General features: G+C 41.9%; 2 protein-coding genes across 2 annotated transcripts; both read left to right on the top strand.

Annotated features, from left to right (window-relative positions):
* Positions 1–147: 147 nt before the first annotated feature.
* On the top strand, positions 148–9,386 carry LOC100841605 (ATP-dependent DNA helicase Q-like 4A). Its single transcript, XM_010241623.3, has 25 exons — positions 148–330; positions 981–1,362; positions 1,449–1,506; positions 1,943–2,359; positions 2,494–2,664; positions 2,759–2,889; positions 2,971–3,334; positions 3,448–3,579; positions 3,951–4,037; positions 4,112–4,245; positions 4,599–4,719; positions 4,796–4,947; positions 5,026–5,161; positions 6,103–6,226; positions 6,297–6,367; positions 6,433–6,501; positions 6,589–6,711; positions 6,796–6,954; positions 7,039–7,119; positions 7,308–7,469; positions 7,594–7,649; positions 8,202–8,298; positions 8,377–8,468; positions 8,542–8,619; positions 8,739–9,386. The coding sequence occupies exons 2-25, from the start codon at positions 1,169–1,171 to the stop codon at positions 9,175–9,177; spliced, it is 3,648 nt and encodes a 1,215-aa protein (XP_010239925.1). The 5' UTR covers positions 148–330; positions 981–1,168; the 3' UTR covers positions 9,178–9,386.
* Positions 9,387–11,267: 1,881 nt separating this feature from the next.
* LOC100834757 lies at positions 11,268–16,129 on the top strand. The gene is made up of 13 exons (XM_003579728.4): positions 11,268–11,838; positions 11,949–12,256; positions 12,998–13,320; positions 13,418–13,510; positions 13,591–13,681; positions 13,772–13,865; positions 14,091–14,188; positions 14,261–14,330; positions 14,404–14,507; positions 15,092–15,208; positions 15,280–15,356; positions 15,475–15,516; positions 15,597–16,129. Exons 1-13 carry the CDS (start codon positions 11,817–11,819, stop codon positions 15,760–15,762), a joined length of 1,605 nt encoding a protein of 534 aa, XP_003579776.1. The 5' UTR covers positions 11,268–11,816; the 3' UTR covers positions 15,763–16,129.
* The last annotated feature ends 702 nt before the right edge of the window (positions 16,130–16,831 follow it).

Below are 16,831 nucleotides of genomic sequence, written 5' to 3'. Positions count from 1 at the left end.
ACTCTCCCTTTTTTTAATTAAAAAAACTTCCATTACTTATCCAAGATATGTAAACTACCCCTCCGTAACTCGGTTTAATATGGTACGGAGGGTCTGGGAGCACAAAGGTAGGGCAGAACCCGGCCAAAAATTTTCTTTGCTTTGCTTTTTTGGCAACCTTCTCTCCCCTGGCCCATCTCGCTGCCGAGCGCTCCGACGGCCCAACCCCCTCGCTCGTCTTGCTCACCGAGCGAGCGCCGCCACCCGCTCCCTCCCCGTCCCGCTGCCGAGCGCCCCAGCCCCCTCGCTCCGTCGCTCGTCTTCCTCCTCGTGCGAGCGCCTCCACCGCAGGTATCTATCTCCCCTTCAATTTTCTCGTTCCCGACCGTTTCTCCTCCCATTACCCCACGAACAGATCCCGCCCTTTAGCTTCCCGTTGCATCTCCTTAATCTTCCCCATTTCATAACTGAGGCAAAAATCAAGGTAGGGCGGCAGCCCTACCTTGCCCCACCGGGTCCTCCGCCCTTGCTGTGCTGTGTGGCACGCTGATCCTACCGGGGGTTCCTTGGTTAACATCTGAATGGAATGGACACATTGATTTTCAGTTCTCTGAAATATTTGCCAGAATCGTGTCTACACAATTGATAAAATTTGGCTAATCTCCTACTCCGTACTTTCATTGCTGAGTGCATACCAGTTTCGGAAATTGGAATCACAGCGACCAATTGGATAACCGAACTTAGTATCGCCTTATCTGTTTGTTTTTGTGAGCTCAACTGATCGTCAACACTCTAACAAGGGTACCATCTTTTCTGGGGTGCACGCAAGTATGCAACTAACTCAGTTTTTTGTAGCTTGTGTTCAGTAAAGTTCTGAGCTTCTAATATAACTTTACCATCGCAGTTGCTGACGTAGGCAACTTTAATGATTTATGAAGGACCAGCATCATTTTCAAGCTTAAGACTATATTCTCTATTTCTCACTCAGAATTATGCATCAGTTGCTGCAGGCTTGCAGCTAAGTTATATCAATCACATAATCTGAGGCATACTGAGACTGCCTGCACATGTTAGCCAAAACGCAGAAGTGCCATTTACATGCCTCAGTTTGGTTTTGGCTTTTAACTTTGTAAGGCCATCAACACCCATCATTCCACAGCTTGTCACGCCCTAACTATCATAGCGGCGGATGCAAGGCAGCAACAAGCTGAATGCTGGGTCCAGCTGCAATGATAAGCTGCCAAGGGTCAACTGGCCACATCATGCAAGTGCTATACAAAGCTCCTCTAGTAAAGATGACTTTCTGAGTTCAAGTTTTTTGTTCTCTTTACCAACACAAAGGCCTAACCCAGAAGCAAACTGCAATAGCATGATTTCTTTAAGGTATGCTTACTTCTATTGCAATCATATGTATTTTAATTGCTCTCAACTTTCTTCACCACATCAGCAACAAAAAAACGTTTTTCCAGGTCCGCTGCTTGTAAAATTCAAGGTCCAGAGCGTCTTCAAGTTCCATGGATTGAGAAGGTATGGTAAGAATAATGTAACATGTCATACATCACCACTCGATGCTTAAAAATGCTATAGTTGCACATTTAGCTAACCTTACTAGAGGCAGTGATTCTTTCAGAACCATGTTATAAAAGCTGTTGCACGTTTGTTTTTCTTGACTCTTGAGTTCAACATTAGGATACGTGTGTTTTTGAACCTGAAAGCTATAAATTAGGACTGATTTCGCACTTACTCCTTACCTATAAATTCTAAAGGTGTATCATGTTTTATGAGAAATTAGGACTGGTTGCCCACTTACTCCTTACCCATAAATTCAATCCTGGCTTGCCTCTTACTTTCAGGCATCACTTCGCTGAAAAAGCATAATCTTAACTGGCACTATCCCCAAAGTTCAACATGTTGTGTTTACTTTTGTGTGTTTCTTGGTATTCTAAGGACACTTCTATGGCAGGCCTGGCGTTCTGTGTGCAACACCCAGGTTGCTTGCAAGAGTTATCTAAGACCTGGTTTATCTGCAAAAGTGGAAGATTGTGCCAAGGATTATACGCATACTTATGCAACAAATTCTTCATATAATACCAACAGACAGGATAATGTGCCAAGGAACATGATTCCCTCCCAGGAAGGTATCCATCAACGCACTGAAAGTGGTATACTGGAGAACAATAGCAGTCATGGACCGACAGGCATTAACTCCTGTACAAGGACTTACCAGAGCAATCATGTTGTGCGGGCAGATAACATTGGAACCACAAACCACTGTGGTTTTGCCAGAACTGATGCTAAGTCATGCCAGAATGTTCCTGTTGCTGATAACATGTGTGCCGATGATACGTTAGATGCCATGGATGATGATGAAATTATGGCGGTAGGTGCTTTCATCTGATAACTTCGATACTTTATTTATTGAATTAGATCGACACACCATGTTACATATCATACACATCTAGTTTATGTGCACTTCTGCTTGTGGTTATTTCAACTATTGAATTTATGCACCAGAGTATTGATGTGGACCGCATAGTTATGGAGCATTATGAAGCAACAAATACACATAGAGGGTTAGCATCCTGGCAAATGTCAACTCCATCAGGAAACAAGTGTAACCTCACTGGTTTAGATGAGAATAGTTTACCACAAGAACTCTCTGAAATTTGTATTCATGGTTGCAAGGTAAGCAAAACTATTGACTGAATCATCATTCAGCTTTTTTAGGTAGGAGCTATTTCAGCATGATAGCTCACAAGTTAATACAAAACTTGTGCAGCTAGCTTTTTGCCCAGAGGCAAAGTATCATGTGCAGGAGATGAAGGATCAGATGCTTGCAATATGCAGTGAACTTATTGATGGTTCTGGAGAACTCAGCCCTCAAGATTCTGAAGCGCTTCGTAAACAGAGGTTTAATTCTTCTCCTATGCTAATCATGTAGCTCCATTTTACCTACATTAGTGCTAATATTTTTTTGGTTGTACACTGCAGAGCACATCTAAAAAAACAGACTAAGCTACTTGAGGACTATATGGCGAGGTCAACCCAAGATGATGAGAGGCAGAGATCACACTCTATGGCAACAGCTTCACAGGGGCATCACCCCCCTATGACCCCAAGCACTTCTGTAATGGACAATGATAGATTCCAGTCTCAGATTTACTCCAGGAATGAACCTGTGAACAGTGGTTCATGCTATCCTCCTGCTCCACATCCCTACATGGATAGTTTAAACACCCCGTTAACATCGGTGCAGAGAGATTACACTCGTACAAATATAGATATTAACTATACTGAAGGTTCTGGTGATAAGAAGTGGAGCAGCAAAGATTTTCCATGGACTAAGGAACTTGAGGTTATTTTCTTCAAAATCAGCAATTGATGCTTGCATCAACATTGGCTTATGACACTAATTTAGCATCAAGCCATCAACATTGGTTTATGACACTAATTTGGCTGCATCTTCAGGCCCACAACAAGAGAGTGTTTGGAAATCATTCTTTCCGCCCAAATCAGCGAGAAATAATTAATGCCACAATGTATGGGAGTGATGTTTTTGTTTTGATGCCAACTGGTGGTGGAAAAAGTTTGACCTATCAGGTAATAAAACATGTTTCTATGAATTTACGTCCTTGTTTGATATGAGATGCATCTTTGAAAATTGTACGGCGCATAGTGCTGCCTCTTGACTAGTGATTTTTACGAAGTTATTACTCCTTTCTCTTGTCTTTTCTAGTGCTCACATATATTTGATGCCACTGGCCAAGCAACACTCCTAAGTTTTACAGTAGTTATTAATGTGGGATAGCAGTTAGTTTTAAGAAGAGTTTGGTCAGGTGAGAATTATGAATGAATCAATGGTATTGCAGGAAATTAACAACACACCAATTAATTTAACCCTGAGTGCCAAATTCATCTTCAAGATTTCATTTCCTCAAATGAGCACTAAACGGTCATCTATAAATTTGCAGCTTCCAGCTCTTATTGATGAGGGCATAACCCTAGTAGTTTGTCCTCTTGTTTCGCTCATCCAAGATCAGATCATGCATTTAGCACAGGTAATGAATTGTTTCATTTCCTTCCACATATTTCTTGATGCTTTTCTAACCACTCACCTATTGTCTTGGAGCAGGCAAATATTCCTGCAATTTGTCTAAGTGCCAACGTGGAGTGGACGGAACAGCAGAGAATATTAAGAGACCTAATGTCTCCTTCATCTACATGCACCTATAAGTTGTTGTATGTCACCCCAGAAAAAATAGCTAAGTAAGTGGAATGTTCAAATTATGGATCAAGGTCTGAAGTAGTTATATTTGGACTCAGCTACATCATCGCTGGATCGCAGTTTCAAAGTCATCCATGTGCAATATAGCGTAACTTCCACACTAACTCCATACAACCTGGTAGCATTGTTCAGTTGTTTTCCAGATCGAAACTAGTTGTTATGCCCCACCCCCCCTGCACGTTGCATAGCAGACTACCCTGGAACCCCTGAATGTATTTGAGTCTCGAGCTCTTTATTAGTTTGTCACTTGTAGGAGTTATCCCTTCTTTATATATCATTTACACCTGTTGTATCAATGAATCTGCAATAACTGGTAGCAACTTCCTGAGTACAGGAGTGATGCTCTACTGAGACAGTTGGAAATTTTATATTCTCGAGGTCATCTTTCTAGAATTGTTATTGATGAAGCTCATTGTGTAAGCCAGTGGGGTCATGATTTCCGGCCTGATTACCAGGTACTTCCTATCAGGCAGAGAGATGTTCATGTCAAATAAAGACATTGTTTTTTATATAACTTTCATGATCTGTCAGCATCTAGGTCTTTTAAAACAGAAGTTCCCAGAGACACCAGTGCTGGCCTTGACTGCAACAGCAACTGCTAGTGTTAAGGAGGATGTTGTGCAAGCTCTAGGCCTCGCAAATTGTGTTGTTTTCAGACAAAGTTTTAATCGTCCAAATCTGAGGTAAGTCTGTTAGGAACTTAGAATATATTGGCATACAACTTCTATTGTATCAGAGGCATCTCAGCTCAAGGTTTGCAGGTATATTGTGATGCCCAAGACAAAGAAATGCCTCGAGGATATCGATAACTTTATCCGTGCAAGTCATCATAAAGAATGTGGCATCATATATTGCCTATCGAGAATGGACTGTGAAAAAGTGGCTGCAAAACTAAGGGTTAGTTCTTGACTCTTAAATCTGTTAACTTTTCATTTTCAACCATGGTCCTGTTTCATTAATAGTATTTAATCTTGTTTTCTGGAATCCAATCTTTTCACATGCGCTTCCACCTTTAGCTGGATATAGATCTAGAATTTTATTTTGGGCCCATAAGCATCACTCTTGTTTATCCTGAAGCCTGATTTTTAAAAGAAGTATCACCACAGAATATAGGTCAACACAGAGGTCAGCAAAAAGGGGCTGCGTATGTTTATTTTTTTCAGTTGTGCCCTTATATGTAAGAGACACACTTTGGTTTAGTCATGTTGATGTGCTGAGCCTATGCCATCAGCAATTGGATGCACTAAACGTCTGCAATTTTTTGTGAGAAAATTGTAAAGTTAATACACGCCCATGTTGAATATAGTTGATCTATAAGCCCAATATGTGGAATAGAGGGTTGGGTAGTACACGGTTCAGTCTATTTTGTCCCAGATTTGCACGCCACATTCTCATTACTTGCATATGTGGCAGCAATGTCAGTACCCGAGGTTTTTAAAACAGATAAGTGATTTGCATGTCACATTCTCGTTACTTGTCTATACGGCAGCAATGTCAGTACCTGAGGTTTTGTCCCATATTTGCACATCACGTTCTTATTACTTGCCTACGTGGCAGCAATGTCAGTACCTGAGGTTTTAAAAATGGATAAGTGATTTGCACGTCACATTCTCATTACTTGCCTACGCGGCTGCAATTCAGTACCTGAGATCTTTAAACTGGACAAGTGAATGTCTACATTTTATTTATCCTTGAGGTTGTGGCATATCCCAAGGGCAGTCCTTGGATTTAATCAGACAATAGAAGTTTCTCAGGCTATGCAAATTTGAAGTGCTTAGCATTTCAATTACTAACCTGTCCGACTAGAAATTCTCACAGTTTCCTGTTTCTCTACACAGGAGTATGGGCATAAAGCGTCACACTATCATGGTAGCATGGATCCTCTTGATAGAACAGAGATCCAGAGACAATGGAGTAGGGATAAGATAAACATAATCTGTGCTACAGTTGCATTTGGGATGGGTAACATGATCTTTCAAACATCTGTATATGCATTATTTATGGAACCCCATGCTAATGGTACAGCTTGCAGGTATTAATAAACCTGATGTTCGTTTTGTTATTCATCACTCCCTGCCCAAATCAATTGAAGGATATCATCAAGTAAGCAATGTGTGCACGGTGAAACTGCATGATTTAAGCTGTTTGATGACTGAGTATTCTTTTAGGAGTGTGGACGTGCTGGTAGAGATGGTCAGCGTTCATCTTGTGTGCTCTATTATAACTATTCTGACTATGTAAGTTCAGTGTTACCTTATATTGTCAGATTCTCACCATTTTCACTTCTCACCACAAACAAGTAATCTTTTTGCAAAACTATCTAGATTCGTGTCAAACACATGATTACACAAGGAGTTGTGGAGCAAGAAACGTCAATGCCACGAGGAGGCTCTTTGTCTTCGCATAGACAAGCACTTGAAACACACAAGGAGAATCTCCTGTGCATGGTATATATAATTCTATATGCATACTTTTGCTTGTCGAGTTGTTGTTTGAAAGATATCATAACCATGCCATATTTTCTCATGTAGGTTAGTTACTGTGAAAATGATGTGGATTGCAGACGTCTACTACAACTAATACACTTTGGAGAGACGTTTGATCCTTCATGTTGTGCAAAAACATGTGATAATTGCATGAAAGAAATGAGATGGATTGAGAAAGATGTGACCACTATTGCTAGGCAATTGGTTAGTAGCCAGCTGTGCCCTCCTTCCCAAAAACATTTGTGCCTCTCTGTATGAACCTCCATTCTTATCTTGTCACTTATTTAGGTCGAGTTGGTCATGATGACAAGGCCAGCATGTTCAACTTCTCATATTCTTGAAGTTTTCAGAGGCTCCGTGAACCAAAACGTATGAATTCTGCCAAGCACTCTGAAACATACTTTCTCAAGTCCATCAATGCAGTTACTTGCTACTATTGGCTACTTACTTTCTGACGTCTGAATATTTGCACATCTTTTGCTTACTGCTGTAGAAGCCATGTAGGGAATGCAAGCACATATGCCTAGATTGTAAAGCTTATCTATTGTTGCATATAGGTCAAGAAGAACCGTCATGATACTTTGAGTCTTCATGGAGGTGGGAAGAATCTAGCTAAAGGTGAGGCATCAAGAGTACTTCGGCATCTAGTAACTGAGGGGATACTTATTGAGGATGTCAAAAAGAGTGATACATATGGATTGGTATCATCCGTCTTAAAGGTGAAAATATTTGATCTCTGGTTTATTCATTACTTTATTTGGAGACAAATATTGTTCTTTTTCTGACCTAGTAGCTGCCTCGGTCTTATACATATGTTTCCATTCCTGATCTTCTGTTGAGCAGGTTAATCAGATGAAAGTTGGTGGTCTTCGCTCTGGCAATCACACCATTGTTCTTAAGTTTGTTTTCTGCCTTGTACACATCATATTATTGAATTTTCCACATATTCTGGATTTGCCTCTTCTGTTTAAGCTTGATTGACATATTTTGCTTTGTTGAGAAATATTTCCCTTATTGTGATTCTGTTTGATTTTATGGTTCTTTTTCATGTGTTACCTGCACAACTAAAATCTGTCTAGGGTCCATGTTAAGGATGTTTTCTGAGTATGAGGATTGTGGGAATATGAGTTTGCAGTTTGTTAAATTTTTATGATTTTCTGGGGGTTACTTAAACCCCGTTTGCATGATTAGAATGTTACTGATGGTCTGGCCTTATTTTTATTCTTTGAGGATCGGTCTGGCCTTATTTGTAGAACTTAATATATAATGTCAAATGTTGCTATAGTTCAGGCTTAGTTGATTTCAATCAAATTTGGAAAGTTGAGCTTCATAAGCTAAATTAGGATATCACATACTGCAGTGCTTCTTTTAAGTGTAAATTTCAGTTAATACCCCAAACATCTTTGCATAGTGAACTTGTGTTAATTAATGCTTTGTTACGTTATTTGTAGGTTTCCTACTCGGGAGGCCCCTTTGATGGGGAAACTTGATGAATCATCAACTCCACAAATCAATAAGACTGCTCAACGGCAGAGTGAAGTGGATGAGGTAGTTGGTCTTTACTTCTAAGAAATTCCTTTGTGTATATTTAGTTGGCTCAATTTTAAATGATATTTTCAATTGCAGAACATATCGTCGTTGCTCTTTGAAACTTTAAAATGCCTCAGGTCTCAGATAGCGGAGAGTACTGCAGGATGTGGTGTACACCACATATTTAAGTAAGTTCCATGTTAGACCTTCAGCCGTATAAGCAATCGCTGACTTCTGATGTGGTGAATTGTTCAACTTCAGAAATGAAACATTGAAGGAAATTAGTTCCAGAGTACCGAGGACGAAAGAAGAACTTTTAGAGATAAACGGCATCGGCAAGTAATGACTCCACACACAATACATTTAGTGCATCTTTGTAATGTAGTATCTAGCTAAAGGTGAGGCGCAGTAGTGAGAACTAGAGCAAGAATGACATATTTTTACCCGTTTTCATTCAGGGTGAAGCTCAATAAGTATGGGGACAGTGTACTTGCAACCATAGAGGATTTTCTCAGCCACTTTCCGAATGCAAGCAAGAGAAGCAGCAGCAGTGGCAGTAATGAGCAAAATGAAGCTCCAAAGAAGCGAAGAGGCCTCTCTGCCACCAATGCGTCTGGCAAATGTGATGGCTTTGAGGAACGAACAGTTCAGTCCAAGAAATGTGCGGCAAAGACAAAAAACACCAAGCAGGGGATATCTGATGCTGCAAGCATGGTCCAAGATGTCCGTTACATAGATCTTGATTTGGATGGATGCGAGGATGTGGATGACGAGCTGTGCAGCAGTGCCCAACAGCCTGTGGCTTCAAGTAGGGTTTTGCCCAAGTGGCCAACCGCTGTGACCAAAGGTAACTCGCCAGTAGCTAATTTATTTGAAGAATTTAAATACACGAAGTAGACCTGTAGGCATCTAAGCTACGGTGACATAGGTCTTGTGTAAGGTTGCTGGACATGTGACATTTCCAGTGTACTTCTTGTAGGCGGTAGCACATATAACATGTTAAAGTGTATTAGTGTAAGAGGCTTCTGTGAGAAAAATGTGTTCCATGGACATTGAAATGTATGGACCACTGCAGTAATAGACTAGTGTGCTATTGGAACTGTCCATTGCATGTACTTGGTTTTGAATGACATTTTTGCATTATTTTTTTAGATGATCAGGGACCTTGTCCCCGGTCCCAACTTTCATTGAAACCAAGTTAGTTTCATTCAAAACCTAGTCCATTGCATGTACTTGGTTTTGAATTACATTTGCATTATGGTGTCTGATGAGGTCCAGACGAACAAAGCTTCTACCAATAGAGAAGTTGCTTGATTCTGCTCTCTAGTCTTGGTGAACTCTGTTGTCTAGCTTCTGTTCGAACCCCTGCATATAGTTGTTGGTTTGTTTCTGCACATTGACTAATGCCTGCTGATTGCTGAATCCTGAAGCATCCTGCATGTTCATGTCCGGATGCGGTTATGTTCTGGAATACTTGCCAGAACCAGGATACCTTAGCTTCTGCCTCTGATCCGTAAAACCGTGACAAGTAATATGGATCGGGTGAAGTACTGTTTTTCATTTTATTTGCCATTATGCAAGTGCCATCCTCCACTTGACAAACATGTGCACTTTAATATGACAGCGATCTCCAGGTATTCTTAGAAGTAATACTCCCTCCGACCCATATTACTTGTCTCAAATTTGTTTAAATATGAATGTATCTATCTTTAAAAAGCGTCTAGATACATTAATATTTTGACAAGTAATATGGGTCGGAGGGAGTACTAAATTTTTCTTATTTGATCCAAACAAAACGTCGTTCAATGTTCTTCTTTTCCTAAACTACGGAACAGGAGCCATCTCCACTCATTCGAGAGATGAAGGGTTGGTTTTCTGAAACCGATGGCATGAGAGGAGCTGTGCTTTTTGTAAAAACAATTATTTTTTCATGGATTATTTCGATGACATGCCCTGGCCAGAGATATTAGCCATCCCTTTCAAATTGCAAAAGTCAACTGATGAGCAGCTTCGTTGATCTCTTCAGCTTAACTAATTCGGAATCAGACAAAGACTCCAGAACCACCAAACATGCTACAGTACCCTCTTTTGTGTGCGGCTGAAGCCGGGCCTCCAGCAGCTCCGCTCCCGTGGCCGCATCCGAAACCAGTTTTACTCTTGAGTGGTTCTTCGAGTTTCTGAAACACGCAAGGTTAGTTAGTTGAGACAGCCGAGATCAAGTTCAACACAAGTATCTCTTCAGCTAACTAATACTACCTCCGTTTAGAAACATAAGTGCTAAGTTTGCAGATTTTTTTTACTAAATAAGCGACACTTACTGTGGAGGATCGGAGAGAGAGTAGAATATCAAATTATACTTGTGAATTTGTTTAAACTTCAATAACCTTTGACTTATGACAAAGATAAAACTTCATACGGAGTACATTTGACAACAGAGAGTAGTATGCCGTAACAATCTTTGCTTCCATCAGAAAAGGAAGAAAAATAACTAGCGCTAAGTGACGAGATGACAAGGATCGAAGTGCAGCAAAACAGTTGCGTAGATCCTGTGCTAATTGGAGTGTGTCAAGTTATTCTGCAATCATCCTCTGTCGTCCTACAATGACAAAATAAAGCCGGAATAAACATCACACACAAACACATGCTGTTTCTCTCCACACAAAGAATACATACAGTTGCGGACAGAACGTGCCCCCCACTTCGTGACAGCCGGTGACCTGGAAGCCAAATCCGGACTCTCCGACGCGATGCGATGCCGGCCGGCCAGGCCAACCGCAGAATCGTATAGATCCTCCTCCCCCATTGCCGGCCGAGTCCGGCGATCGGACGGCAGCTCGAGACGATACGGAAACCTCGAGGCACGCGCGCGCGCACACAAAACTAGCACAAAAGACAGGGTCAGCGCGTGGACTAGGGCCGGGGTCACTTCTTCTCTGTCTGGGCATTTGCATTTTTCTGGGGGGGGGGGAGGGTACGCTGGCCTGTCTGCGTCCTGCTGTCTCGTTTGGCGCCGGGAGAGAAAACAAATCTTGTCCTGAAAAGGCCCGCCTCCCGTCCCCATCCCCATTCCCCCCGATCGAGCCGTTTCCCCCTCCCGTCTCCGTCCCCGTCCCCGAGCTTCCACCGAGTTCTTCCGTCCGCTCTTGATCCCCAAAGCAAGCTGTCCAATCCTGCCATCTCCTCGCCAAACCATTAGCTGCGAAAAGCTTGCGAAGTATTTCTTTGGTTTTCCCTGTTTTTTTTCTTCTTCTCACCGTTCCTGGGCGAGTTCCCTGCGTGTAGACAGTGTGAGGTTGTCTGTTGTTGCGGCCCGTCGGTTGGTCTTGTCGGCCTTTCTTTGGTTTCTTGCGGGGAGGGCCTCATTCCCCCGCTCTAGTTGACTCACGCATTCCGTCGAGCACCTTCCGCGCGCCGCCGGTTGGAGCGGAAATCTGGGAGTTTCACTGTTTCTTCTCTGAACCGGGCGGCGTTTACTGGTTTCTTTTGGAGCGTACCTCCATGCAGTTCTTGCAGTTGTGTCTGCCCGGTTCTCGTGGATGGATTTCAACGGTTGCTACAGTACGTCTACTGCCTCCTCCTTTCTTGTTTTGGTGCTTTGCAGTGTCTAAGGTAGGTATAGACTAGTTTGTGAAAAGAATTTGTTCATGGTGCCGTCTGTTGTTTTGCAGTGTTGACATCAAGAAGATCTGTTGGTGTCGCCGATGCAGGGTCTGATGATTCACTTGACGGTATCAGCGCATTACCTGACACAATGAACCTGGCACATAAGCAGAAGGTCAGAGGTGTTTGGGAAACTCCTGTGGATAACCTGGAGTCGACGAGCCAATCCTTTGTAATGTCCTGCAAGGATGATAGTTTCTCTATTTCGGGGAGTAGTAAGCTGCACAAATCGACATCAGAAGAGACAGCTATGTCTGGAAAATCGGCTCCATCTGAGTCGAGGAAAGACAGATTTGGAAACAACGGAACAAGCAAGGCAAGTGGTAGATATGAAGGGAGTGAATTTCCCATTCCAACATTTAGTTCTAGCTAAATTATTAGGTACTACTGTCAACAATAGAGTTTAAGGTCATATCCTAACCATGATCTAGAACACCTAGAATAGAAAAGCAGTGGAGAGTCTGGAGACGTTAGTGCTTTCGGTTGATGGGTTTAGCCGTTTGGCCATTGAAGACGATGCGACGTCTCATGCCTGTGTGATGCAGGCTCAGAGTAGAATGATCAGCGCGTGGTTGGGAGTAGCGGCGTCCCTCCAGGTGCCGCCTACACTGGCTGGCGATTCGTGTCTTCCCTGCGGCGGTGTCGACCTTCCCAATTGCTTCAGCAACCCGATTGATGAGTTGGGGCTTTAGGGATGTGGGGGACGGGCTAAACCCTCATAACTTCGTGAGGGTTCTGGTTCTCCCTGTTTGTTGTTTGGTGTCTCTGATTCCGATCAGGGTGCTTAGTTGGGACTTTTGGACCATTGGGGGCATGGCCCACCTCTTTCTCTCGGTTTGTTACCAAGCCGAGATCAATCCCAACAACTATATCACACAGTAATTTATATCTTTGTGTAGGTATGTTCACACATGAATTGACTTTAGGGTACTTTAAATGATTAGAGTTATAGCTTCAAAAAACAATTATTGAATTGCAGATTTTTTTTTTCGAATGCAGGATAGTGACTTGGGTCTATCTTGTAATATCTCCTGAAACCCTTCGCTTTTCTTAGCAGGTTCCTAGGATGGGTTCAGTGCTTGGCACCGCCGGCATGCTTGGGTATGGGAGAGCAGTGGACATTCTAGACACACTAGGCTGCATGATGACAACCTTGAGTCCGGATGGTGGCTTTATTTCCAGGGCAACGAAAGGTTGCCAGATATCGATTCTAGCATTTGAGGTTGCCAACACTATACTGAAAGGTGCTAGCGTTATGCAATCTCTCTCGAAAGACTCTGTTACATACTTCAAACAAGTGGTGCTTCCTTCTGAAGGTGTGCAGAATTTGATTTCTAGTGACATGAGCGAGTTGATGCAGATCGTAGCTAATGACAAAAGGTAGGTTGGACGTTTGTCATCATTGGCCACTCCAACTTTCTGGTTGCTCTGGCTGAGAGTTGTTTTGTGAAAATGTGAACTCTGTCTAATGTTTCAGGGAAGAGCTGAAACTATTTTCACAAGAGATTATCAGGTTTGGCAACCGTTGTAAAGATCCACAATGGCATAATCTGGACCGCTATTTTCTCAAGTAAGAAACTCCCTGTTTTGACTGGCAGCAGTGAGTTATACAGATTAGAATTGAATTAATTTAGTCCCCTTGGTGTCTAGACTAGAATCAGAAAGTGTACCCCAGAAGCAGCTGAAAGAAACAGCCACAGTTGAGATGCAAAAGTTGATGGCTCTTGTTCAACGTACAACGGTAACCATTATGCTGTAATATGAAGATATCATTTGAGGAACAGACTCATATTGTCTAGTTTCGATATATTTTTTTAACCTTCTTTTCTAGGAGTTGTATCATGAGCTACATGCCCTAGATAGATTTGAGCAAGATTACCGCTGTCAACTGAAGGGAAAGGAAAATTCAAATGGGTTTGAAAAAGGTATTGTAACAAAAAAATTAGAAAGTAATGTGAATAATTTTTGTCACTTCATTGTCCAATGCCTAAAAATTAACATTTTTGTGGACAGTCAAACATAGGGGATTTTTTTTATAATCTCGTTCTTGATGTTCTTTAAATCCAAGTCCATCTGAGTTTAGTTGTCAACTTGTTATGGCAATTTAGCTTTATTGTTTTGATATTTACAGTGATCAGATAACTTTGCAGGCGAGAATATTCAAGTTCTGAGACTAGAATTGAAGACCCAAAGAAATTACGTGAAGAGCTTGAAGAAAAGATCTTTGTGGTCGAAGACATTGGAAGATGTGAGCAACTTTTACTAGTGTTTACCTGTTGGTCTTTTCTGTATTTGCTTAACATGCATTTTTTTGTTATAGGTTGTTGAGAAGCTTGTTGACATTGTGCAGTATTTACATGTTGAGATCGATGTCTCCTTTGGGATTTCTGGTACTTCCATGGCCCCTTTCATGTTAGAGTGAGTCACACTTTGTGCCAACTGAACCTTGTAATATATTTGTAGATGGAGGTGAACTGAGTTCTGAATCAACTGTGGGCGGTCAGAGACTAGGACCTGCTGGACTTGCATTGCACTATGCAAATACTGTTATTCAGATCTATAGCATTGTAAGTTTCTTCAGTTGTTTTTTAGAACTAGGCTTAAGATTCTGGTGTCAATTCATTTCCTACTTTGAGCAGTGATTTCGATTGTAAGATATTTATTAAACCTAATGAAATTATGATAGCACAGTCTGGTACACACATCATCATCGTGTGCCTGATATAAATATTCACAAAGATATCGTTTTTTACTGAACTACCTCAAAACATTGCTCTTTTGTAATTAGAAGGAATAGTAGTACTCCCTCCAACCCATATTACTTGTCGCAGATTTAGTGCAAAATTTGCACTAAATCAACGACAAGTAATATGGGTCGGAGGGAGTACTATACTCACAGGCAGCAGTTCTCTTGAGGTGTTGAGTGCAGATTGCAGAAGTTATCAGTGATTTCTAGTTCAATGTCCCTATACCCTATATCTTTGGTGCAAAATTATGTATGTATGTTTTAGTGGAAAAAGGAAAAAAATCTTCCAAGTACAAGGGTCTGGACACAAGGTGTAAATGGCACGTTCATTAATATCCACTAGCTAGTAGTTTGTCTGCTGTGTGAAGGCGGCACATTTAAGTTTTGTTTGTTTGTTTATTTAAGGTTTCTCGATCAGGGTATGTACCAGCAAATTCAAGAGATGCCCTATACCAAGGGCTGCCACCAAGGGTCAGATTGGCTCTGCCAAATAAATTAAGAACTTCCTCAATGCCTCAGGAGGTAATACAACTAAAGAGGGGTAATCACAACAACAAAAAATTCACATTCTGAATCCTGAATTCCTACTGCAGCTCACTATTGACCAAACAAGGGCAATGATGGAGAAAACTCTGAAATGGCTTGTCCCAATGGCCATCAATACCACCTGGTATGGCCGCTTGTTATACATCAAACCAATGTTTTTGGCTTTTTAGTAAAATTTTGAGCTTCATGGATTGTGGTCCTTTCTGATGTCTGTTTGCTTGCTCGTTTGGGTGGAACCTCAGTGCCCGAGGCTTTTTGCGGTTTAGCGAGTGGGCAAAATCAGGGTAAGGAGGATAATTTCTCCACTGTCCTAGCTGTAATTTTCACAAAGAAAAAAGTTTCTGACACATGCCAATTTTCACAGGACTGAGCGGGTTGGAAGAGGGCCAGGTCGACCAGATATGATCGAGACACTCTACCATGCCGACAAGGCAATGACCGAGGCTTACATACTGGAGCTGGTCGTCTGGCTTCACCACCTTGTCAACCAGAGCAACCGGCCGCCCAATGTTAAAGAACAATCCATCTAACCAAGATTTATCAAGTCCTGTGGTCATGGCACGCTAGCATTACACAGCAGCCATGGCCTGACAAGAGCAAGCACAAAACTCTTATGATCCATCTGTTGATTTCGCCGTTGCTAGGTCGTAGATGGAAACTGTGTCTCTTCTTGCCTAGGAAGGACTTGAGTCGATTAGGTAGGAAAAGATCTTCTGATTTGGTTACTTTGAGAGGGCTTTGGTTCTAATTTGCTGCATATATGTGGTGTTCACATTGTTCGAAAATAGAAGGTAATAATGCCTCAAAAGATCATGGCGAAAAACAAACATGAACCTGTACCGGTGTACCTGTATATGTATGTATGCTCAAGCTGCATGATTGATTGGTGTCTGCCTCCGGATGGTTGTTATTTTCGTGGTGTTCCTGTCCTCAGTGTCTGCCCTGGAGGAAGCTCGCATTGTCACATTGGGTGACGAGGGTAAGGATCCTCAAGTGTTGATATCCAACATCAAGATATGCGCGAAGGAGGAGAGGGAGGCAGACGCACCAAAAGTGAAGATGAAGGGTACAAGTTAGAAGAATGTCTTGTGTGCAAGGGGCAGCCGACGACAAGAATGATATGACTAGGATGCACCACAAGTCGTGTACGAATATGAGGAGCACTAGGATAGCCTACGACGAGTCCGACACGTCTAAGGAGCGCCCGGATCTGCGAGTCCATGTTTGAGTCTGAGTCGAATTCTAGTTCTAGTTTGAGTCTGAGTCGAATTCTAGTTTAAGTCGAATTCTAGTTTTAGTTTGAATCTGAGTCGAATTCTAGTTTGAATCGAATTCTAGTTCTAGTTTGAGTCTGAGTCGAATTCTAGTTTGAATTTGAGTCGGAGTTTGTATTGAGTTTGGGCTACTCCTCGTCTATATAAACAAGGGGTACGCGTAGGTTTAGGGGAGACCACGTTTTAGTTATTTTCGAGACTCTTGTGAATTGCTCCAAGCATTCATCTGAAAGTATATAATTCCTCTTTGTTTCGATCAGGAATTTTACCTACACCATATTTGTTTCGATAGGGTGTTTTATCTACTGAAAGTTCGAGCGTAATC

This window comes from Brachypodium distachyon, chromosome 5, assembly GCF_000005505.3.
Source record: "Brachypodium distachyon strain Bd21 chromosome 5, Brachypodium_distachyon_v3.0, whole genome shotgun sequence".
NCBI classification, from domain to species: Eukaryota; Viridiplantae; Streptophyta; class Magnoliopsida; order Poales; family Poaceae; genus Brachypodium; species Brachypodium distachyon.
The sequence above is the reverse complement of the archived record's forward strand: the minus strand, read 5'-3'. Positions and strand labels throughout refer to the sequence as shown.